The 24,749-nt window shown below is 33.2% G+C and overlaps 1 protein-coding gene across 49 annotated transcripts in view; it reads left to right on the forward strand.

Moving 5' to 3' along the window:
* RIMS2 (regulating synaptic membrane exocytosis 2) overlaps positions 1 to 24,749 on the forward strand; it is a 765,294-nt gene that overhangs the window by 399,846 nt on the left and 340,699 nt on the right. For 25 of the 49 annotated variants that reach the window (XM_073018269.1, XM_073018270.1, XM_037999855.2 and 22 more), the window contains 6 exons: positions 10,422 to 10,489; positions 12,344 to 12,463; positions 15,617 to 15,716; positions 16,532 to 16,655; positions 18,924 to 18,970; positions 22,179 to 22,291. In XM_073018269.1, coding sequence (XP_072874370.1) covers positions 10,422 to 10,489; positions 12,344 to 12,463; positions 15,617 to 15,716; positions 16,532 to 16,655; positions 18,924 to 18,970; positions 22,179 to 22,291 — 572 coding nt within the window. Of the gene's footprint in view, positions 1 to 10,421; positions 10,490 to 10,614; positions 10,824 to 12,343; positions 12,464 to 15,616; positions 15,717 to 16,531; positions 16,656 to 18,923; positions 18,971 to 22,178; positions 22,292 to 24,749 lie in introns of all 49 variants that reach the window. The other 24 variants (XM_073018262.1, XM_073018263.1, XM_073018267.1 and 21 more) reach the window with 1 other exon arrangement.

The raw sequence follows: 24,749 nt of genomic DNA on the forward strand, positions 1-24,749 counted from the left end.
CTTAGAGACTTACAAAGAGACTTAGACTCCCATACAATAATAATGGGAGACTTCAACACTCCACTGTCAACATTAGACAGATCAACGAGACAGAAAGTTAACAAGGATATCCAGGAATTGAACTCATCTCTGCAGCAAGCAGACCTAATAGACATCTATAGAACTCTCCACCCCAAATCAACAGAATATACATTCTTCTCAGCACCACATCGTACTTACTCCAAAATTGACCACGTAATTGGAAGTAAAGCACTCCTCAGCAAATGTACAAGAACAGAAATTATAACAAACTGTCTCTCAGACCACAGTGCAATCAAACTAGAACTCAGGACTAAGAAACTCAATCAAAACCGCTCAACTACATGGAAACTGAACAACCTGTTCCTGAATGACTACTGGGTACATAACGAAATGAAGGCAGAAATAAAGATGTTCTTTGAAACCAATGAGAACAAAGATACAACATACCAGAATCTCTGGGACACATTTAAAGCAGTGTGTAGAGGGAAATTTATAGCACTAAATGCCCACAAGAGAAAGCAGGAAAGATCTAAAATTGACACTCTAACATCGCAATTAAAAGAACTAGAGAAGCAAGAGCAAACACATTCAAAAGCTAGCAGAAGGCAAGAAATAACTAAGATCAGAGCAGAACTGAAGGAGATAGAGACACAAAAAACCCTCCAAAAAATCAATGAATCCAGGAGTTGGTTTTTTGAAAAGATCAACAAAATTGACAGACCACTAGCAAGACTAATAAAGAAGAAAAGAGAGAAGAATCAAATCGACGCAATTAAAAATGATAAAGGGGATATCACCACCGACCCCACAGAAATACAAACTACCATCAGAGAATACTATAAACACCTCTACGCAAATAAACTGGAAAATCTAGAAGAAATGGATAATTTCCTGGACACTTACACTCTTCCAAGACTAAACCAGGAAGAAGTTGAATCCCTGAATAGACCAATAGCAGGCTCTGAAATTGAGGCAATAATTAATAGCCTACCAACCAAAAAAAGTCCAGGACCAGATGGATTCACAGCTGAATTCTACCAGAGGTACAAGGAGGAGTTGGTACCATTCCTTCTGAAACTATTCCAATCAATAGAAAAAGAGGGAATCCTCCCTAACTCATTTTATGAGGCCAACATCATCCTGATACCAAAGCCTGGCAGAGACACAACAAAAAAAGAGAATTTTAGACCAATATCCCTGATGAACATCGATGCAAAAATCCTCAATAAAATACTGGCAAACCGGATTCAGCAACACATCAAAAAGCTTATCCACCATGATCAAGTGGGCTTCATCCCTGGGATGCAAGGCTGGTTCAACATTTGAAAATCAATAAACATAATCCAGCATATAAACAGAACCAAAGACAAGAACCACATCATTATCTCAATAGATGCAGAAAAGGCTTTTGACAAAATTCAACAGCCCTTCATGCTAAAAACGCTCAATAAATTCGGTATTGATGGAACGTACCTCAAAATCATAAGAGCTATTTATGACAAACCCACAGCCAATATCATACTGAATGGGCAAAAACTGGAAAAATTCCCTTTGAAAACTGGCACAAGACAGGGATGCCCTCTCTCACCACTCCTATTCAACATAGTGTTGGAAGTTCTGGCTAGGGCAATCAGGCAAGAGAAAGAAATCAAGGGGATTCAGTTAGGAAAAGAAGAAGTCAAATTGTCCCTGTTTGCAGATGACATGATTGTATATTTAGAAAACCCCATTGTCTCAGCCCAAAATCTCCTTAAGCTGATCAGCAACTTCAGCAAAGTCTCAGGATACAAAATTAATGTGCAAAAATCACAAGCATTCTTATACACCAGTAACAGACAAACAGAGAGCCAAATCAGGAATGAACTTCCATTCACAATTGCTTCAAAGAGAATAAAATACCTAGGAATCCAACTTACAAGGGATGTAAAGGACCTCTTCAAGGAGAACTACAAACCACTGCTCAGTGAAATCAAAGAGGACACAAACAAATGGAAGAACATACCATGCTCATGGATAGGAAGATTCAATATCGTGAAAATGGCCATACTGCCCAAGGTAATTTATAGATTCAATGCCATCCCCATCAAGCTACCAATGAGCTTCTTCACAGAATTGGAAAAAACTGCTTTAAAGTTCATGTGGAACCAAAAAAGAGCCTGCATCTCCAAGACAATCCTAAGTCAAAAGAACAAAGCTGGAGGCATCACGCTACCTGACTTCAAACTATACTACAAGGCTACAGTAACCAAAACAGCATGGTACTGGTACCAAAACAGACATATAGACCAATGGAACAGAACAGAGTCCTCAGAAATAATACCACACATCTACAGCCATCTGATCTTTGACAAACCTGAGAGAAACAAGAAATGGGGAAAGGATTCCCTATTTAATAAATGGTGCTGGGAAAATTGGCTAGCCATAAGTAGAAAGCTGAAACTGGATCCTTTCCTTACTCCTTATACGAAAATTAATTCAAGATGGATTAGAGACTTAAATGTTAGACCTAATACCATAAAAATCCTAGAGGAAAACCTAGGTAGTACCATTCAGGACATAGGCATGGGCAAAGACTTCATGTCTAAAACACCAAAAGCAACGGCAGCAAAAGCCAAAATTGACAAATGGGATCTCATCAAACTAAAGAGCTTCTGCACAGCAAAAGAAACTACCATCAGAGTGAACAGGCAACCTACAGAATGGGAGAAAATTTTTGCAATCTACTCATCTGACAAAGGGCTAATATCCAGAACCTACAAAAAACTCAAACAAATTTACAAGAAAAAAACAAACAACCCCATCAAAAAGTGGGCAAAGGATATGAACAGACATTTCTCAAAAGAAGACATTCATACAGCCAACAGACACATGAAAAAATGCTCATCATCACTGGCCATCAGAGAAATGCAAATCAAAACCACAATGAGATACCATCTCACACCAGTTAGAATGGCGATCATTAAAAAGTCAGGAAACAACAGGTGCTGGAGAGGATGTGGAGAAATAGGAACACTTTTACACTGTTGGTGGGATTGTAAACTAGTTCAACCATTATGGAAAACAGTATGGCGATTCCTCAAGGATCTAGAACTAGATGTACCATATGACCCAGCCATCCCATTACTGGGTATATACCCAAAGGATTATAAATTATGCTGCTATAAGGACACATGCACACGTATGTTTATTGCAGCACTATTCACAATAGCAAAGACTTGGAATCAACCCAAATGTCCATCAATGACAGATTGGATTAAGAAAATGTGGCACATATACACCATGGAATACTATGCAGCCATAAAAAAGGATGAGTTTGTGTCCTTTGTAGGGACATGGATGCAGCTGGAAACCATCATTCTTAGCAAACTATCACAAGAATAGAAAACCAAACATCGCATGTTCTCACTCATAGGTGGGAACTGAACAATGAGATCACTTGGACTCGGGAAGGGGAACATCACACACCGGGGCCTATCATGGGGAGGGGGGTGGGGGGAGAGATTGCGTTGGGAGGTATACCTGATGTAAATGACGAGTTGATGGGTGCAGCACACCAACATGGCACAAGTATACATATGTAACAAACCTGCACGTTGTGCACATGTACCCTACAACTTAAAGTATAATAATAATAAATAAATTTAAAAAAAAAACCCAACTTAGGTATAATTACCAAATATGAGTAAGCATCTCATTCAAAACAATGACAATAATAAACATACCACTAAAAGCTTTAAAAAAAAATAAATAAATAAAAAATAAAAAAATAAAACTCTCAGCAATCTGTTAGATATCACAACTAATTTTTTTCAAAACAGATGAGAAAATGAGGCCTATGACTTGCACAAGTCATAAAATTGATAAGAAGTGAAGTCAGTATTTTAGTATAGCTTTTCTAGCTTCAACTGTAAAACTCTGTTACAACATGCTATTACTTTATAATCATAATGAAGTTGTTGAAGTTGTTGAAGAATGCCTTTATGTACTATGTGATTTAATTTTTAAATATTTATTAACCCAAAAAAGAAAAGCAATGATATAAAACAGTTAATAAACTGTTGTCTTAATGTAATGACTGTGTGAAAAAATGTTGTAAATAGAATATATGAGCATTTTTTCTCTGTGTGTAAAACACACATACGCATATAATTAGGTTAGTTTGTATTTTACAATAGAGGTAGGTGAAGGGGAAATTTTAGTCAAAGTTTCAAATTTTTAACTTATTTTTTGTCAGGTCCTCGTATTTAAATATGTTTAACTTGTGCTAATAGAATAACTGAATACCAGAGTTAGACAGGATTTAGTGTGCTTTTTGTGTAACTTCGTATCTGAAGCATTGACCTTCTCTACATCGTGCTGACAAGTGATACTTTAGCCTTTTCTTTGAACACCTGTTGTGACGGAGTGGTGACATTCTATGAAGGCAGCAAAACATTATTTTTAGATTTTTACTTTGAAGTATTTATAGATTTGTAGGAAGTTGGAAAGATAGTTCAGTGAGATCCTATATATGCTTCACCTAGTTTCCTTAGTGGTTATATCTTGCATAGCTGTAATTAAGAAACCAATACTGGAACAATGTTTTTATAGTTCTAGGACATCTTATCACATATATGGATTCATATAACCACCACTTCTATAATGATGAAGAACTACTGTATTACAGCAAAGATTGTTATTACACTTCCTCTTTCTAATGACATCCTACCCCCTCTCCACCATCCCTGACATCTGCCAACCACTAATTTGTTTTTTGTGTCTATATTTTTATCATTTAGAGAATGATACATGAATGAAATCATACAGTATGTGACATTTTGAGTTTTTTCCCCAATTCATATAATGCCCTTGAGGTCTATCCATGTTGTGTGTGTAGTTTTTTCCTTTTTATTTCTAAGTAGCATTCCATAGTATAGATATGCTACAGTTATTAATGGATATTTTGGTTGTTTCCATTTTTTGGCTGTTATAAATGAAGATATCTTCTTTGGTGAAATTTCTGTTTATATAAAGCATTCAGCCTTTTATCATTATGTATGATCTTAGATGTTGGATTTTTATTGTTGTTCTATGTTAGTTTGAGCCAGTTCTCCTCGGTTATTTTTTAGAGTTTTTAAAAATCATGAATGCTTTTTCTGCATCAGCACTTAATGGATAAGATCATGTAATTTTTTTTCCTTTAACTTTTTAAAATGTGGATCACATTGATTTTCAAATATTTGACCAGTCTTGCATTCCAGGAGTAAACCTCATTTGGTCATAGTGTATAATTCTTTTTACATATCACTGAATTCTCTTTGCCAATATTTTTTTAAGGATTTCTGTGTTTATAATCATGAGGAGTATTGGTCTACAACTCATTTATAGTTTGTCATTTTCTTTTTTGTTTTCTGTTTGTTCCTTCTATTGCTAATTTTGTTGTTTTCTTTTCCTTGCCTTCCTACGGGTTATTTGAACATTTTTTTTTTTTTATTTGAAATGCTTTGTGAATTGTGTTTTGATTGACCTAGAGTGTTTAAGTGTATTTCTTTTTGTAGGTTTTTTGTGTAGTTGCTTTAGGTAATATATTACATGTACACAACGTATCACATTGTATTGGTGTTGAGTTTAACTAGACTGGAATGTAGAAACCTTAAGTCACTTAAATTCCTTTATTTTCTCCTTTATCTCATAATGGACTTGTCTTAAATATTTTCTTTATATATGTTGAAAACCACATCAGACAATGTATGTTCTGCCTTTAAATATCAAAAACATAATTTAGAAAACTCAAGAGGAGAAAGAAACCCCGTATTTTTGCTTAGTATGTTCTTTATTCCTTCTTGATACTTTCAGGTCCCTTCTTTCTTTCTTTCTCTTTTGCTTCAAGAACTTCCGTTAGTTATTTTTTTAGGGTAGATCTGCTGGTGACAGAATCTCTTTGTTTTCTTTTGCCTGAGAATGTATTTCTCATTCATTTCTGAGAGATAATTTCATCATATTTAGAATTCAGGTTGACATTTCTTTTATTTTAGCAACTGAAAAATATTGTGCCACTTCCTTATGGCCTCTCAGGTTTCTGATGAGAGGTCTGCTATCATTTGAATTGTTTTTCCCTTTTAGGTAAGGTGTTGCTTTTTCTTGCTGCTTTTAAGATATTTCGTTGTTAGTTTTAGTTTGATTATGGTGTATCTTGTAACAGATATCTTTGGGTATTGTTTGTTTAGGGTTTTACATAGTTTCTTGAATCTATAGGCTTATATCTTTGGCCAAATTTGGGGAATTTTCTGTCTTTATTTCTTTGAATACTTTTTTTTTTTTTTTTTAACCCATTCACTTTCTTTTCTCCTGGACTTACAATGATATGAGTGTTAGACTTTTTGCTATAGTTTCTTGGCCCTTGAGGCTCTGTTCATTTTCTTTTCTTCTTCTTTTTTTTTTTCTTTATTCTATTTTCTGTCTGTTTTTCAGATTGGGTCATTTTTATTGTTCCATCTTCAAGTTCACTGAGTCATTCCTCTGTCCTCTCCATTCTGTGGTTGCTTTTTGTATTTCAGTTATTTTTCAGTTATAAAATTTCCATTTGGTTCTTTATGTGCTTTCTAGTTCTTGTTCTAGAACTGGAAAGCACACTAATACGTTTTTGTACTGTTACTAAGAAAAGATATTTTATTATCTTAGTTCTATACTATTAAGCTGCAAAAAATAAGAATATCCAGTGGTAAGTATTATTAGGTCTATAATAATAGTCTTAATAGTTTTTAGGACTATTTTCTATGTGATTTACCATTAATTATCGTATTCTTACAGGGACACTAATTTTACTCATTCAACAAGTGTTTATTTAGTACTTATACATGACAGTTTTTTGTTTTGTTTTGCTTTTGTTTTTGTTTTTGGAGATGAAGTCTCGCTTTGTTGTTGCCCAGGCTGGAGTGCAATGGCACTGTCTCAGCTCACTGCAACCTCCGCCTTCTGGGTTCAAATGATTCTCTTGCTTCAGCCTTCCAAGTAACTGGGACTGGGAGCTACATGCCACCATGCCCGGCTAGTTTTTGTATTTTTATTAGAGACAGAGTTTCATCATGTTGACCAGGCTGGTCTCAAACTCCTGACCTCAGGTGATCTACCCGCCTCGGCCTCACAAAGTGCTGGGATTACAGGCATGAGCCACTGCGCCCAGAATGTAGGACAATTTTTTTTTTTTTTTTTGTCAATCAGAGGTTTTAACTTTAGTTTCAAATGGTTAAACAGCTTAAATTTTTTATTTTCAGAACAAAAGAAATTACATTTCTGCCTTTTTGATAGGTTGCAAGCACAGAGGGAGAAGAGAAATTTTGTGTTGAATTTTCTTACTGTCAGATAAACCAGTTAAGAATTTTTATTTACAGGCTTCATACTGTTTTTTCTCTACTGCACAGATTTGTCAATGCTTTGTTGTGGGACACAACTGTATTTTGAAAGGGCTACAGGTTTTCTGAGACACAGATACTCTTAGCTTTTTGGGTAGCCATCCAGGCATGGGCATAAGTATCCTAGGTACTGGTCATCTCCATATACTCCAGTGTGTTTTACTAATATTGTAATTATGAAAAAGCTTGGGAAGCACTTCTCTGGCCCATAGGTTAAAGAATGGGATTCTTTCTACAAATTGCATATTGTGTGTGTTAGATAATAAAGCCTATTCTCTTTCATAAATGAGTTTCTTAAAAGAATTGTCTCCAGTAATTCTCAAACATCTGACCATAATCATCTGGAAGGCTTGTTAAAATACAGATTGCTAGGCCCACTAACAGTTTCTGATTCATTAAGTCTAGGGTGACACCCAGAATTTACATTTCTAACATGTTCCCAGGTGTTGCCGATGATGCTATTTTGAGAACTGCAATTTGAGAACCATTCATTTACACACAACTTTTTCTACTTTTCACTTCCCTTGGTTTTTTGGTTTCTTCAACCTGATTTTAATTTTCATCATTCTATCCAATTGTTCTTCCTGACATCTTTTCTAATCTTCATGGTTGCCAAATCCAATGCATATTTTTAACCTCCTCATCTTATTTGATATGTAAAAATCATTCAGGATAGTTTATTTCTTCTTTGTTTTAGGCAACTCTATTTGATTTGGAGACCTCCCTCTGTCTCCCTCCTTCCTTCCTTTTTTTCTCTGCATGCTGTTTTTGAATCTTCTCTCTCTCTCTTTTTTTTTTTTTCTCAAATCAAACCCTAAATGTCAGAATTCAGTTTGGGTTCTCTTCATACCTTATTTTATCCTCTATCCCTAAATGATCTCACTTACTCCTGTCTATATGTTAATAATTGCCAATTTATGTCTCCAGATCAAAACTTTAAGTTTTTTGTTTGTTTGTTTTGTTTTTTGAGACAGTCTTGCTCTGTCTCCAGGCTGGAGTGCAGTGGTGTGATCTCAGCTCACTACAACCTTCGCCTCCAGGTTTCAAGCAATCCTCCTGCCTCAGCCTCCCGAGTAGCTTGGACTACAGGTGTGCACCACCACACCCAGCTAATTTTTTGTATTTTTAGTAGAGATGGGGCTTCACAATGTTGGCCAGGATGATCTCCATCTCTTGACCTCATGATCCATCCGCCTCAGCCTCCCAAAGTGCTGCGATTACAGGCATGAGCCACCATGTCCAGCTAAAACTTTAAGTTTTATTACACCCTAGCCAGTTTCCTTCTTGTATGTGCACTAGGTTCAAATAATATATCAAAATTCAACCACCATATTTAATAAATTCTAAGACGAACATTTTTATATCCTGAAAGTTATGAATCCTATAGTCAATGGTGTCATATGTTTTATGAAATAGATTCCCTCTTACCCTTCCCTAACAAGAAGTGCTCTTCCTCCAATCTTCTCCATCTCATAAATTTTTTCTTCCATTCAGTTATTAATGCCAGAAACTGGGGAGTTAACCTTGACTCTTTAGTCTTTAACACTCAAAAACATCTCAGTCCCTTTTTTGTTACCATGTCTATTGCTATTATCTTTATTCAAGCCATAATTACCTTTTCCAAGGGTTATTGTAAATGTCTTTTAACTTTTGGTGTCATACAGCCTAGTCTCTATGTAGTACTTATATTCATCATTTTAAAAAGTTCATCAGATTATGTCACCATTACACTTAAAATCCCTCAATGGTTGAAATTTAAAATCTTTAATATGAAATAAAAGACTTATCTAAGTTGTTCTGTGCTGCCTTACCAGTTTCACTTAGTACCATATTCTTCTTCATTCTTTTTGGTTCCGAAACCATTGTGTTCCTTCAGTTCTTTTATAGCACCATATCACATCTTTCAGTTGTCATCTTAAACATTATTACTTTAGGGGTGTTTGCTGACCCCAAAGTCTAAATTAGATCTTATTGTACTCTTTCATAGTGTCTTGTATTTTCCTATGTGACACTGATGATTTGTTCTGTTTCTCTATCCCTACTCTGTTGTAAGCATATTTCATTGTTTTACCCTTTACAGTAGAGCTCACACAATACATAGCAAATAGAAGGTGTTCAGTATGTATTTTTAGAAAATAAAATTATAAATAGAATTTTAAAAGATATATGTGAATATATAGACTAAAAAGATATTAAAGATAACAAATATTTTATATTTTGAAATACTGAGCAAATAAGAAGCATATAAGTTTGGGAAATGGTGGATATACATTCTTAGTTGCCAGTTACATAAATTATCTGACAAAATTTTTTTAATTTACTTTTTATAAGAATGTGATTTCTGAAAAAAGTTGAAAAATTATTTCAAAATATTAAGTGATTCATGATGTTTAAGTAAAGTTTATTTTTACTAATATTGAATGAATCTGTTTTATAATTTTCATACAAATTACTATTTTGTGGAAACAATTTTTTTAACCACCCAAATTTCTTAGAAGGTTTTAGCATGATGAAGAATATCATACTGCATTTCAGAAATGGCATTTAATTATTTGGCTTTTTAAAATACTGGTTATTGGCAAACCAATGTAAACTTTTTAAATGTCCCTTAATCTTTGAAGAACAAACTCATGTCTTTAGACCAACATGGGAGTAAAAAAAATAGCATGAATAACAGTCATAGCTGATAGTCTTTTTCAGCATATACATTTTTTTTGTTTCTATTTCCGTTTATTATTATTTCTCTTTTCGCAGGACTTTTGTTCTGTAGGATCTGTCTAGAGATATAAACCTTATATTATACTTTCTATAAATTTTACTCATTTTAAATATTAGCTTTCTTTTGGCATATATATATATGTGTGTGTGTATATATATATATGTATTTATTTATACAGACAAAGTTCTTGAGACCAGACAGGATTACACAGTTTAAAATGTTTATAATGTCTCTGTCTGTCCCTTTTTTCACCATCTCCTTTACTGCGCTCTTTTGTCTGACTCTCACAGGAGACATGGATTACAACTGGTTGGATCATACGTCTTGGCATAGCAGTGAGGCATCCCCAATGTCTTTGGTGAGACATGTGGAGCCTTACTATTTAATTTTCGTTATCATTTCACTTTTCCTTTTTTATTTACACCTTTGCATGTTTCTTTTTTGTTTCTTTCTTTCTTTTTTTTTTTTATCCCATACCTGTAGGGGACAGTCAAAAGGGAAAAAGAAAAACTAGTGAGCAGGCAGTTTTGTCGGACTCTAACAACAGGTCTGAAAGACAAAAGAAAATGATGTACTTTGGTGGCCACTCTTTGGAAGAGGATTTGGAATGGTCTGAACCTCAGATTAAGGACTCTGGGGTAGATACGTGTAGTAGCACAACCCTTAACGAGGAGCATAGCCATAGTGATAAGGTACTGAGATTGTGGAGCCTGCCTTTTAACCTGCTCATTCGGTCTTCGTTTGCTCTCTGTCACTCATTAAAACAGAACATAATAAAAGGACAGGGCATCTCAAGGGTCACTGTAGCATTTCTTAAGGTGCAGAAAAGAAAAACAAAACCAAACTAAACAAACAACAAACCAAAAAAATCTCTTGGTTACTTTGCTGTTTTTATTGTTTGACGGCATACCAAAAAATAAATATATAAAAATAAATCTTAGGAACAAAGGAATGTTTTGTCTTTTGTTGCATGAGAGAACTTTGTAGTGTTATTAAAAACCACAAATAATAAATAATTTTTGGATTGGCTTATTTGATTGCTTGCATATGTTTTCCTTGGGATGAAAATTAAATTATTAATAGTTTGAATCCCAGACAAAAGGGAGATAATTGGGACTGTTTGCACAGAAAAAGTTGTTTTTCTTTTTTCCCTTTCACTGTCATTTTGGTCTTTTGTTTTATTGTCATAGCATTTTAATGTAGTATTAATTAGTATTAGAGCCCTTGCCATCTGCTTTGATATTTGTTATTTTTGCTTTTAGGATAGTGGGACTTTTTAAATCTTTTTACCATATAGATGCGATTGACTGGAACTTGCATTTTGCCTGCTAAATTTTGCATGAAGATATGCCTGTTACTTTTTGATAACTATGAAACTATGATTACACAAATCGTTTACTTTCCTATTGAGCATATCATTCATAATAGAATAGTGTCATTATTTACAGAGGCCTTGGTTCAGCCCTGAGAAACAAAGATGTTTCTCTACTAATGTTTTCAAGGTTATTTAACAATAGATATCATTGAATTATCCAGTAAAGGTAATTTACTAAATAGATCAGAAACCTGAAAGAATCATGAAAGAACCTCTGAGAAGTGAGAAATGTCATCTATTCCCACCTGTAAATGAAGCCTGTTTCTCTCCCATGCAGATTCAGTTGGGAATTTATTGGGGTTTATGTACACTTCATTATTTAAATCTAGAAACCTCTTCAAAAAAGCCCTCATCATAGGGTCAAATTTAATGTTTTAATATGATTTGACTTTTTAATTGTTACTGTAATACAGTCTTTCAAAATCTTCCAAATGTGTTTGAAGAGGAAATTTTCATTTTTAAATTAATTCACTTGCATAGAATTTCAGTGTATCTTTCAACCTGTGAATTTTTATTTTTCAGCATGTAGATAATTAGTTGCACGCATTTTCAAAATTTCTTAGATTTTGTAAAGCTATTCATTATTGTGTTAGAGAACTGTAAGAACTGGAAGTAATTGGATTTTGAAAAAAACTTTGAGATTATACTGAGGTTATAAGCATAATATAGTACACCCTTATGAGCAGTGCTTTGAAATGAAAGCTGGTTTGTGTAATCATAAAACTGGAATTCTGAAGTTTAGAGAGGTCATACAATCAGAGACCATTTGTCATAAATTGACAAAATCATTTATTTATTTTGTATTTATTTATTTTGTTTGTTGATGCAAAATGTCAGCACCCTGTAACCTGGCAACCATCTAAAGATGGAGATCGTTTAATTGGTCGCATTTTATTAAATAAGCGTCTAAAAGATGGAAGTGTACCTCGAGATTCAGGAGCAATGCTTGGCTTGAAGGTATGTAATAAAATGTATGATATTTTGGCTCTATACTCTTATAGGTTTACCAGAAAAGCAAAGGATAACTTTCAACCTGTACCAATTTAGTAGTGTATTTTTCCATTTTCAGTAATTTGTGAAGATTTGCACTCATTATCTAAAACATTTCATTTTCCCACTATTATTTAAGAAGTTGCCATAATTCCACAGTAATACTTGTGTATATATAAATTTGGAAGACATTAAAAGTAACCTCATTAGAATCTACCTGAATCTGAAATACAGTGGTCAAACTCATTTTAACTATACAGTTTATTCTTTAAGTCTAAATCTGTGTTTATATTTTATTAAAGTGATAGTTTTTTATAATTACTCAAAATGAAAACTTGGGAAATGTAATATGTATATTACATATGTATATATATAATTTTGTATAAATGCTGTAAAATGTGTGTATGTGTGTGTATGTGCATATGTGCACTTAAGAGAGTACTGTTTGAATTCTAAAAACAAAAATAATTATGCTGGGAAATTAAATACAAATATTGATTTATATTTTACTGTAAAATACCAGGAAATTATTTGGTAAATACATTAAATAGAGCTTTGTTTGGTTTCTGTGCATCTAGTATACCCAATTAAAACCTGAAATGAAAAAGGAATATGCTGGGTGTCATGGTTCATGCCTGTAATTACAGCACTTTGAAAGGCCCAGGTGGGAATATTGCTTTGGACCAGAATATTGCTTTGGACCTACCTAGACAACATAGTGAAGTCCTGTCTCTACCAAATGTTTTTTTTTTTTTTTTTTTTGAGATGGAGTCTCGCTCTGTGACCCAGGCTGGAGTGCAGTGGTGTGATCTCGGCTCACTACAAACTCTGCCTCCTGGATTCAAGTGATTCTCCTGCCTCAGCCTCCCGAGTAGCTGTGACTATAGGCGCGTACCACCACTCCCAGCTATTTATTTATTTATTTATTTTGTATTCTTAGTAGTGATGGGATTTCACTATGTTGGCCAGGATCATCTTGATCTCTTGACCTCGTGATCCACCCACCTTGCCCTCCCAACATGCTGGGATTGAACCACTGCGCTCAGCCCAAAAAATTTTAAAATAGCTGAACATAGCAGCACATGCCTGGAGTCCTAGCTACTGAGAAGGCTGAGGCAGGAGGACTGCTTAAGCCCAGGAGTTTGAGGTTAGAGTGGGCTGTGATCACACCACTGCACTCCAGCCTGGGCAACAGCATGAGACTCTCTCTCTCTCTAAATAAAGTAAATGTTTTAGAGCTAAGTCATTCCTATAAAAATTGTCCTGTAGAATATAAGAGATATTAGGAAACTTTGGATGTAGGTGGAAATGGGCTATGTATTAGGTCTTTCTTGCATTGCTTTAAAGAAATACCTGAGACTGGATAATTTATAAAGAAAAGAGGTTTAATCAGCTCATAGTTTTGCAAGCTTTAAAGGAAGCATGATGCCAACATCTGCTTGGCTTCTGGGGAGGCCTCAGGAAGCTTACAATTATGGTCAAAGATGAAGGGAGAGTACACATGTCACATGGCAAAAGCAGGAGCATGAGAGAGTGGGAGTGGGAAGCAAGGTGCCACATAGGTTTAGATGACCAGATCTTGCAAGAACATTTATTGGGTGGCATCCATGTGCTTGCACTCACCTGAGCATTTTATATCTGTTATCCTAGTTAACACTCACAATAGATGAGAAATAGGCTTAGAGAGGTGTTTAACTTCCCCGTGGTCACAAGATGGTGATGATGGTGGAATTTAAATTCAGATTTGACCCATTTCCAGGGACAGTGGGATGTGCCTATAGTCCCAGCTACTTGGAAGGCTAAGGCAGGAGGATTGCTTGAGCCTAGGGTTTCAAGTCCAGCCTGAGCAAAATAGTGAGACCCTTTGTCTTAAAAACAATTTTTTAATCCAGAGATACCTATTATAGTGTTAGAATAAAGATTAGGAAGTCTTGGCTTCAATTCCAAATACAGGAGTTACTAGTTACATGAAACTGGACAAATAAACTTCTCTTAGCTTTAGATTTCTTATCTATTCAATGAGGATAATTGAGTTGTTGTAATATGATTAAATAAACAAACATACAGACATTTAGTAAAGTGCCTGGCAAGCTTTAAGATATCAATAATCATTATAGCTAGTGTAATTAATTAATTATTATTAATGTTTGTTAAGCCAAGAAAGTTTTAAAATATTTACTTAAGGATATAAGTCAATAAGAGCTATACATTTAATTTTCAGATTCAAACATAGGACTAATTAGTTTATTAACTGAATTGCAGCTATGTGTAATTCACTGTAATTATGGAAAAAATGCATGGAATAAGGTACACCCCATGATTTTTGAATTCAAATAACTTTCACTCTGTTTAGAAGAGAAAAACCAATTCATTTCAGTCAGTGAAGTTAGTTGCTATTATTTGCTTCACTTGCCATCAAATTGAGATATTTGACTGAATGGTAGTTAATTAGAATCAAAGCATTAATTTTGTAAGATATACAAGTATACATATGACTCCACAGCATTATTCCTAACATTTTTATTCATTTTCTAAAAGTTATATTTTAATAGAAACATAAAAATGAAAAATTGAGATTCAGATGGTCTGAAGTTTACATTACTTCTAATGCGATTAAGTAAATTTTGTAATTTTTTTCAAGTAAGATCCATCATCATTATGCACATTATCAGTGTTTCTAAAAGATTACCAATGAAAGTTTGGTGGTATATCCTAATTATAGTAAAAGAAACAAAAATTTTGTATTAAAGTATTTACATCTACAACTAGAAATGTTTATATAATTAATATGATACTGTAAAATATGTTTTTGGAAATGACAAAAGCAAGAATTTTAGAATAAGGACAAAAATTACCAATTGTTATGTAGTTTCTAAGTTATGCAACATTTCAGCAAATAATGGGTATTAAATGGCAAAACAGTTGGAATATGTGAAAAAGACCTAGCTTTTAGGGCACATACTAACCTAATAGAGACAATAAATTATTTAAGAAATCATTTTCTGTACATTAAATTAGCGTTTTAGATGTTGCAAATTGTTCTAGGTATTTTTTACCTGAATCTTCAACTATGCTCATTTTAACAATATTCCTGTGTTAATACTTTCTTCTTTTAAACAGGTTGTAGGAGGAAAGATGACTGAATCAGGCCGGCTTTGTGCATTTATTACTAAAGTAAAAAAAGGAAGTTTAGCTGATACTGTAGGACATCTTAGACCAGGTAGGGTTTTACCTTTGATTATTTACATTTAAACTGTCCAACTTTAGTAGTTATGAGTTATTTTCATTTACTTAGAAGTGATTTGACAATAACAAAAAGCTCATTTAACTTAGATATAAATCTCTATTCATTAATGGAAAGTCAAAACTATTATTTCTTGAGTAATAGTAGATCAAAATCATTTTTATATTGACTATATCTTATTTTTTTCTGATGGGTATTCTAATCTGTATATAATATTAACCTATTTTGTTTCCCATAGGACCTTTTTCTTTTGAGAAAATTCTAACGTAGTTTAGAACAAACTTTATGGACAAAGGCATATTTCCTACCATGTGTCACCCCTTATCTCTTTGGTAATGGATACTATTGGAGAAATCCTTGAGTACCTTAAAGAGGATTTGATGATATACTAATTATTAAGCTTTTTACAAGAGAGTTTAGACAGTGGAAACCCTTTACAAAAAAACAAGGTGCTCAGTTGCACATATATTGAGAAACCTAGAGTATAAAGTCATAAAATCTTTAAAGAAGCAACTGATTTTGATTGTTGCTTAGAATTTGAATTTCTATTAAGAAATCACATAGAGATAATGTTTATGTAATTTTTTCTTCTAATCATTGTCCTTTTCTGTGAGATACACTAATCACCATGGTCATCAAATTTTGTGTCACTGGAACTGTTCTGAGTATGTTTCATATTGTATAATGGTTATTTTATCCTATGGAGTTTATTGAACTTTAAGATGCTGTTAAGTGTAATTTATTGGATCAAATTTTCTTTATGAGATTATTATTACTGACACACACTATAGGAGATGAAGTATTAGAATGGAATGGAAGGCTATTGCAAGGAGCCACATTTGAGGAAGTATACAACATCATTCTAGAATCCAAACCTGAACCACAAGTAGAGCTTGTAGTTTCAAGGCCTATTGGGTAAGTTGGTTTCAGTATTTTATATGTGTGTGAAGCTGAATACTGTTAAACTATTTGTAAAGTGCCATTTAATAATTTCTGATTGCTTTATGGAAATAAATTATTTTGTAGACAGTAAGTTTTTCTCTTTCCTTACCAAAAGCATCACACCAAAAATAATATCTCTTTATCTAATCATATAGATGGTAGAATATACAGTTACTTACAAAAGAAGAAGTATTTACGTGTTTATTCATTTTATTGTAACACCTTAAACGGTGGTTATAGGATTTAGTAGGGGAAGGAGACTATAAATCATCTATAGTCTACACATTTTACATTTTTCAAAATAGAGATTTCAACATAGGAAAGAAAGGGCCAAAGGACATACAACTCCTAGATAGAGGTAATAGTTTATGGAAAAACATGACATCTTTTTTAACAAGGTGAACAAACAGACCCAAAATAAGCAAACATCAAAGTACTCTTTGGCTTTGTAATTTATACCTCTGTTTTATAATGCCTATGCATTAAATGTAATGCCTATAGATTAAAATTGACAATTTCCAAACATTGGCAATAAATGTTAAAGAGGCAACTGAATTACATTATATGCCAAGGTAAAATATATACTTGTATCAGAGTAAAAGTAACAGAAAAATATTACTGTTAGTGAATTATTAAATGCAGATTTAGGGTAAGAGCATTCTAGGGTAAAGCCTACAGAAATCATTTGTTGTAGAATAGTAATGTCCAGTGTTAATTCATTTAGGAAATGATGGGCCTGTATTATTTTTATCTCTTTTTTAAAAATGCTGAAGAAAACGACTTAGGGTGGTAGCTTAGTTTTATTGAAATGTTCCTTTTAAAGTATTAAATCTGGTACTTGAAATTGTATTCATTTTTTATTTTGTCTTTTCATAGTTTTGTATTATGATAAAACTGCAGTGTATAAGATTAGTGTATTGATCAAATATCTTTCTTGGTATTAAAGGATCTTCAAGTCTTGTTTTTGTTTAATATTTTAAATAATTTATAGTCCTTTATGTAATTTACTGAATGAATGTAACCATTAATATTTAATCCTTGTGTCAAATCTCAAATAAAAATATACACTTATTTTTGGTGTAAATACAGTTCCATGGTAATGTTGAGATTTCCCCATAAGAAACGTGTTTGTCTTTTCTCAGTGATGTTACTACATTTTAAAAGTTTCCAGTGGCTCATGCCTGTTATCCCAGCATTTTGGGAGGGCGAGGCGGGTGGATCCCTTGAAGTCAGGAGTTCAAAACCAACCTGGCCAACATGGTGAAACCGTGTCTCTGCTAAAAATACAAAAATTAGAGTGAGGCAGGAAAACTGCTTGAACCCAGAAAGTGGAGGTTGCTGTGAGCTGAGATCGCGCCACTGCACTCCAGCCTGGTGACAGAGTGAGACTCCATCTTTAAAAAATAAAAATAAATAGGCCGGGCGCGGTGGCTCAAGCCTGTAATCCCAGCACTTTGGGAGGCCGAGACGGGCGGATCACGAGGTCAGGAGATCGAGACCATCCTGGCTAACACGGTGAAACCCCATCTCTACTAAAAAAATACAAAAAACTAGCCGGGCGAGGTGGTGGGCGCCTGTAGTCCCAGCTACTCGGGAGGCTGAGGCAGGAGAATGGCGTGAACCCGGGAGGCGGAGCTTGCAGTGAGCTGAGATCCGGCCACTGCACTCCAGCCTGGGCGACACAGCGAGACTCCGTCTCAAAAAATAAATAAATAAATAAATAAATAAATAAATAAATAAATAAATAAATAAAAATAAAAATAAATAAAATAAAATAAAATGAAAGTTTTAATCACAACATGAATATTTTACTTTTTATTTTGGTGATATTTTATTTGTACTTTAATGTTACTGATTTAGAACAGCAGGTAAAACCAAAGAGCAGAAGAGAATAAAAACCTATCTGTAAAACTTATCTTGTTTAATACAAATTTTTTATAATGGATAATTGTGCAGTGAGACACATAGAAAATAAAGTCTGTTTTTAAAAGTATGCTATGGATGCATATGAATTTTATTTCCTTTTAAATAGTTGAGGTTGGCCCAGAATACTTTTATGAGCAATAAGTACTAAGGCTTGTTTCTTATTTATATAATACCACTATTATACACAGTTTTCTTCTTTTTACACTGTCCTATTAATAGGTTGATAATGATAAAAAATATGAGTTGTATTAATTGTTGAAACAGTTTCTCTTTCTTTCTCTTTTTTTTTCTTTCTTTTTCTTTTTATCATTTCAGAGATATACCTAGAATACCTGATAGCACACATGCACAACTGGAGTCCAGTAAGTTTTATTTATTCTAGAAGAAAATGTTATTTATAATTGCATTCATCAGAGGTCAGATGAAGTATTTAGCTAGTAATGTGAAGTAAGAAATATGATAACCTTACTATCAAGTATGTAAGCATATAAAGATGGAAAATTTAGTATTATTTCATGTCACTGTGGGAAAAAATACAAAAATGTGGAATATTTTAAGTTTTTTTTAAACATATTGTCTTATTACAGATTTTTAGATAGCATGATTAAGGTATACTGCAATAAACTGCACATACTTAAAGTACACAATTAGGTAAGTTTTGACATACATACATACCTGTGAAACCATCATCCCAACAAAAAATCATGAACATAGTCACTGCTCCCAAAAATTCACCCCCAAAACTTCCCCTAGTTTTAAAACTTACTATTTGTAACCTCATCCTCATTAAGTAGGGGAAGATGCTTAGAATAAACTAGTGAATAATTACATTTATTCTAATTTATGTTTTTGGAAAGTGGGATAACAGTTCTGATTTAACATCAGAGGAGTAGTGGAACAATAAATACATAAGTTTAAAGTCAAATTTATCTATAATTTTAAACATTATTTTTAGTGGTATTTCAGATGTTAAATTATTTTTTTTCAATGAAGTAAGTTTCTTTATTGATTGAGAGTACAGTAAGGGATACTGAGAGAGAGGAAAAAAAGGATTGCAGTTTGAAATATGTTGATCAGGATAGACCACATTGAGAAGGAAGGATTGAAGGAAACATTTGGAGTGGCTGCCTGGGGGGAAATCTTTCCAGGTACAGGATGTGTGGATGCAATGGCAAGAAAGCCTAAGGTGCATTTAAGGAAATTCAAGGAGGCCAGTGTAGCTGAATGGAATGAGCAAGAGGAAGAATGGTATGAGTGAGGATAGAGGAATAATGGGCAAATTGCATAGGCAGTGTAACCCACTGTAAGGACATTGGCTTTTACTTTCAGGAAAATTGGGAGCTATCTAGGATGGTTTTGAGTAGATATTTAGTGTTAAAATCTGGCTACTAGGTTGCAAATAGATTAATAGAGTCAAGGGTAAAAGCAAAGAGACTAGTGAGAAGGCTAATCTAGTGGCAAGACAGTGGTGACGTAAACCACGGTGGTAGCAATGAGGATGGTGAGAAGTGGTCAGATTCTCTATATACCACAATAATTGAGAATGCACTATTAAAATAGATGTTTTTTAACTTTCATATTTACAATTACAAGTTTCTTTAGAGTCTTTATCAGAGTAGTCCTTTGAATGCCATAGCTCTATACTTCAAAATATGGTCCCATGACTTATTTGATTTAGTATCTTTGACTATGTGCTAAATGATTTTATCCAAAAGAATATCATGATCACATAAAACTGAAACATAAATAATCAAATTATAATTATTATAAAATGATATTATCATCATTATCCTTATTGCTCCCATTTTATTTAGTACTTATAACTGTGCTTGATGTTGTACCTATACCATCACATTTAATTTTTACAACAATACTATGGGGTAGGTTAAAATTTTTATTCACCTTTATTACATCTCTCAGATATTGTATGAGCAACATGGAAACCTTTATCTTATTTTAGCTATTTAAAAAGACCCTAGGCTATAATTCCAAAATAGCTTCTGAGGAGACAGGGGTCCTTTCTCAGATTAGATCCAATCTTTTATTCTTTAAACATTGATGTTTTTCCAAGGCCCTGTCCTTAACCATCCTTATTCCTGGTTCCTCAATAAATTCTTTTCTTCTTATGGTTGTAATTGCCAGCTGTATGACTTCTAAGTTTACATTATCAAAAGGAGGTATCATTGTCCCTACATGCCTGGATGTTCAAAGAATACATTCTGTTGTGTCTTCTGCTGCCTGAAGTTTAACAACCTTTATTGTAAAAACAACAATGACAACAACAACAACAACAACAACAACAAAACCCGGCTTCTTTCTTAGTAGAAAGGTTTCATTCGTCCTACTTGCTAGTAATATAAAAGGTATCACTGTTACTTCTAATCCTAAACCTTGCAGTTTCCCTTTCATTTTACACCGTATTCTCTCTAGAGGTGAGTTTTATCTACCTTCATTTCCAATTAGGCATACAACTCTACAGGTTAATTTCCAACACTAGTCTCTACTTGGACATTTGGTCCCATCTGTACTTCCACTTACCTGCTTTACATCTCCCATTGGATGTCTCAGAGGTGTTGTAGGTTCACTGTGTTCCCAATTAAGTTTTTATACATCCATTCCCTTAAACACAGGTCTTCCTGGCCAAGCGCAGTGGCTCACGCCTGTAATCCCAGCACTTTGGGAGGCCGAGGCAGGTGGATCACGAGGTCAGGAGATCGAGACCATCCTGGCTAACACAGTGAAACTCCATCTTTACGAGAAAAAAAAATACAAAAAATTAGCCGGGCGTGTTGGCGGGCGCCTGTAGTCCCAGCTACTTGGGAGGCTGAGGCAGGAGAATGGCGTGAACCCGGGAGGCGGAGGTTGCAGTGAGCCAAGATCAGCCACTGCACTCCAGCCTGGGTGACAGAGTTAGACTCCATCTCAAAAACAAAAACAAAAAAAAACAAAAAACAGGTCTTCCCCAGTGTTCTGAATCCCAATGAATATCAGCAATGTTCTGTCCAGAGAACATGACAGACATACAGGGAATATTCCTATCCCCAAGAATGAAAATAGTGACAATAAATGTTTAATATTTTATTCCTTTTTTTATGCCCCTCACTTCTTTCTACCAGTATAATTTGTTATATTGTTCTATACATCATTTTAAAAATTTAATAATTTTGTACTTATTTTCTTATTATTTGCAAATGTAGTCTTTCAGTTGCTTTATTGATTTATGTTTTGATTATTCCTTGTTTCTATTTTTAAATTTTTCTTAGTATGTCATCGTAAGATATAAATATAGTACACTTAACAGATAGTAACTAAGTCCTGAGGAAGAGGCCTGTCTCTACTATAACTGGCACAGAAAATGGTTCACTGTTGGTCTTAAGAGAATCCCTATACTGCACTTTTGCTTCCAAAAAAAACGCTTTAAGAATATTTCAATGTTGTGTCTAAGAAAATGGCCTATATAATGACATTTTGTGGACATAAAAAAATAAATAATTTAAAAGGTATATGGCAAAACTTACTAAATACCTGTGAAGAGCCATTGTTTTTTGTTATGTGTAATTATCGTTGCAGGTTCTAGCTCATTTGAATCTCAAAAAATGGATCGTCCTTCTATTTCTGTTACCTCTCCTATGAGTCCTGGAATGTTGAGGGATGTTCCACAGTTCTTATCAGGACAACTTTCAGTATGTAGTCATTACATTTACTCTCCTTTTCAGAATATCAAATAGTGCTTTTAAAATACGATGCTAGTTTTTTACAAACCAAGTTATTACTAGAACATAATTGTGCTTTTAACCTCCCACTTTATCATTCTTTTAGTTTTTGAAATCCAATTTTGACTATTTATCATACTGCTTCATTTATTAGAGTTAGATTTTCTGGAATTTAATAACAGTTATATTTTGTGAAGGTACCTAAACTCTTTTTTATGTTAGTAATTATAACAAAATTCAAGTTCATAATTTTTGCCCTATACCTTAAGATGACTATAATTTGTCATAGATTTTTAAGAGAAATAAAAATGTTGCACTATGTAAAGATGATATTTCAGATAAAAGTAAATATGAATTCTTCACTGCTTTTCAACTTTAAGGATTTTGGTGTCAGTTTATAGTCATCATTGGAGTTCAATATTGCTATGAAATATAATGATACTTGAGATTTTTTTGTCAATAGACAAAATGAAATAAACAGAGAAATATATAATGGATTGCTGAATACTTCAGATAACTTTGCACATTAAGTGATCCCTGATTTGAACATTTTAAAATAAAACTTAAATATTCATTTATGCATTTTATATTGTGTTGATATCAGAGGAGCTTTACAAATGTAAGTCTTTACTTTTTATTAATTTGTTCTGTTGTCATTCCCTTATTAAACCATTTAAAAGTAGTAACATAATAAATTTATTCTTATACATTAGAAAAATACAGGTTAATATTACCAGTATTGTTGGGGATTACAAAACTTGAAATTTCACGAGTATTAAAAAGATATTTAGGTTGTCAAAATTCAGACATTGAATTTTGGATTAACGAAAAGTTACACTTAAAAACTAAATTATTTGAGGCTGATATTTTAAGCCCGAAAAAGATAGCTTTTTGTTAAATTAGCTATGAAATTTTTCCTTTGATATTTTTTGGGGGGAGGGTGGGAAAGGGTAGTATTTGTTTTTTCTGAAGTATTTTCATTAAAAGGAGTTATAGGAAGTATATGCAAAAAGGAAAAAAGTTCATTTGCAGTCATTAAAAAAGTCATTAGACATGTCTTTTTTAGAATGATTTTGACCATAAAGGTGACAATAACAGAAAAGTTATGTAAGAAAGAATATGTGATGCTATTAGGAGATTGTAAATGTTCCACTAAAATAAATTTCTTCCCTTACTATTTTTTTTCCTTTCTATTTCATAAACAGAGTGAACTTTTTCATTTGAGGCTAGTGGTCTTTTTTCAAGTCTGCAAAATAAGTAGCATCTTTCTACTTATTCTTACATATATCGACAGCACATGTTGTCATTTATAGTTACAAATGTATGTTTTCTTCTACTATGCTATAAAATGCTAATAAATGTTGTTTGTTATTATGGATCCATTTCAATAGTTCATCCTTAAATAATGTTTTTGAGGCTGGATGATCCCAGTCCATAAATAAAACTGTGTTTGTGGGGGTGTGTGTGTGTGTGTGTGTCTGTCTGTCTGTGTCTGTGTGTATGTATAGTTTGCTTGAGTTCGTAAAGAAGGAGTGGAAGTTAGATTTTCTATAATAAGTAAGTATCACTTTGTTTTCTCATTTGAATCCCAAGGTCTTACTACAGATTGGACTAGGAAGGGAGGACGAGAAGCATAGTTCAGGGATTTAGACAAATTTCAAATTCAACTATTTTTCTTCATGGTTCAAAATTAATATAGTAAAAGGTACAACTGTTAAATATGTGGGGGAAATATAAACTTAAAAGTTTCACTTCTAAATTTATGTGTAACAATGTAAAGTTATAGTATTTAGATTTATAAGTGATTTTGTAATTTAAAATGTGTACTATTTTCTCCTTTTCTTATGACTTGCAAGGAATATGTTCCAGTATGATATTATTAGTAAAACTTTTAGCTGTATATGTTTTGAAATTGTTCACACATATACCCATACCCCACCCTATATATAAAAAATGTTGGTTATAAATATACTGCACATTTATTGTGGGAAATCTGGAAAGCACAGAAAATTAATAAGATGTAAAAATCACCTATAATCCTGACACTGAAATATAACCATTCACTACATATAAATTTTTAAACAAAACTGAAAAAAAAATACTATTTTGAATCCTGATTTTTCTCTTAGTAATATTGTGGACTTTTTCCTGTCTTTAAAAATTCCTCTTAAAATTGTTTTAATGGCCATTTTAATACTTCATTGTAACCTAAATCACTATTTTAGGGTACCTTGCTTGTTTCTAACTAATTTTTATGAATAATGATACTGTGGAAATCCTTGAATATAAATCTTGAATATTTTTGTTAGGACAAAATTCTATTGTCAGAATAACTTTCCAGAAATAAAATTACAATATAAAAGGCAAAGGAAAATTTTAGGACTCTTGAAATCTATTTTCAAATTTTTCCTTCAGAAATGATTTTACC

This window comes from Chlorocebus sabaeus, chromosome 8 (genome assembly GCF_047675955.1).
Source record: "Chlorocebus sabaeus isolate Y175 chromosome 8, mChlSab1.0.hap1, whole genome shotgun sequence".
Lineage (NCBI taxonomy): Eukaryota > Metazoa > Chordata > Mammalia > Primates > Cercopithecidae > Chlorocebus > Chlorocebus sabaeus.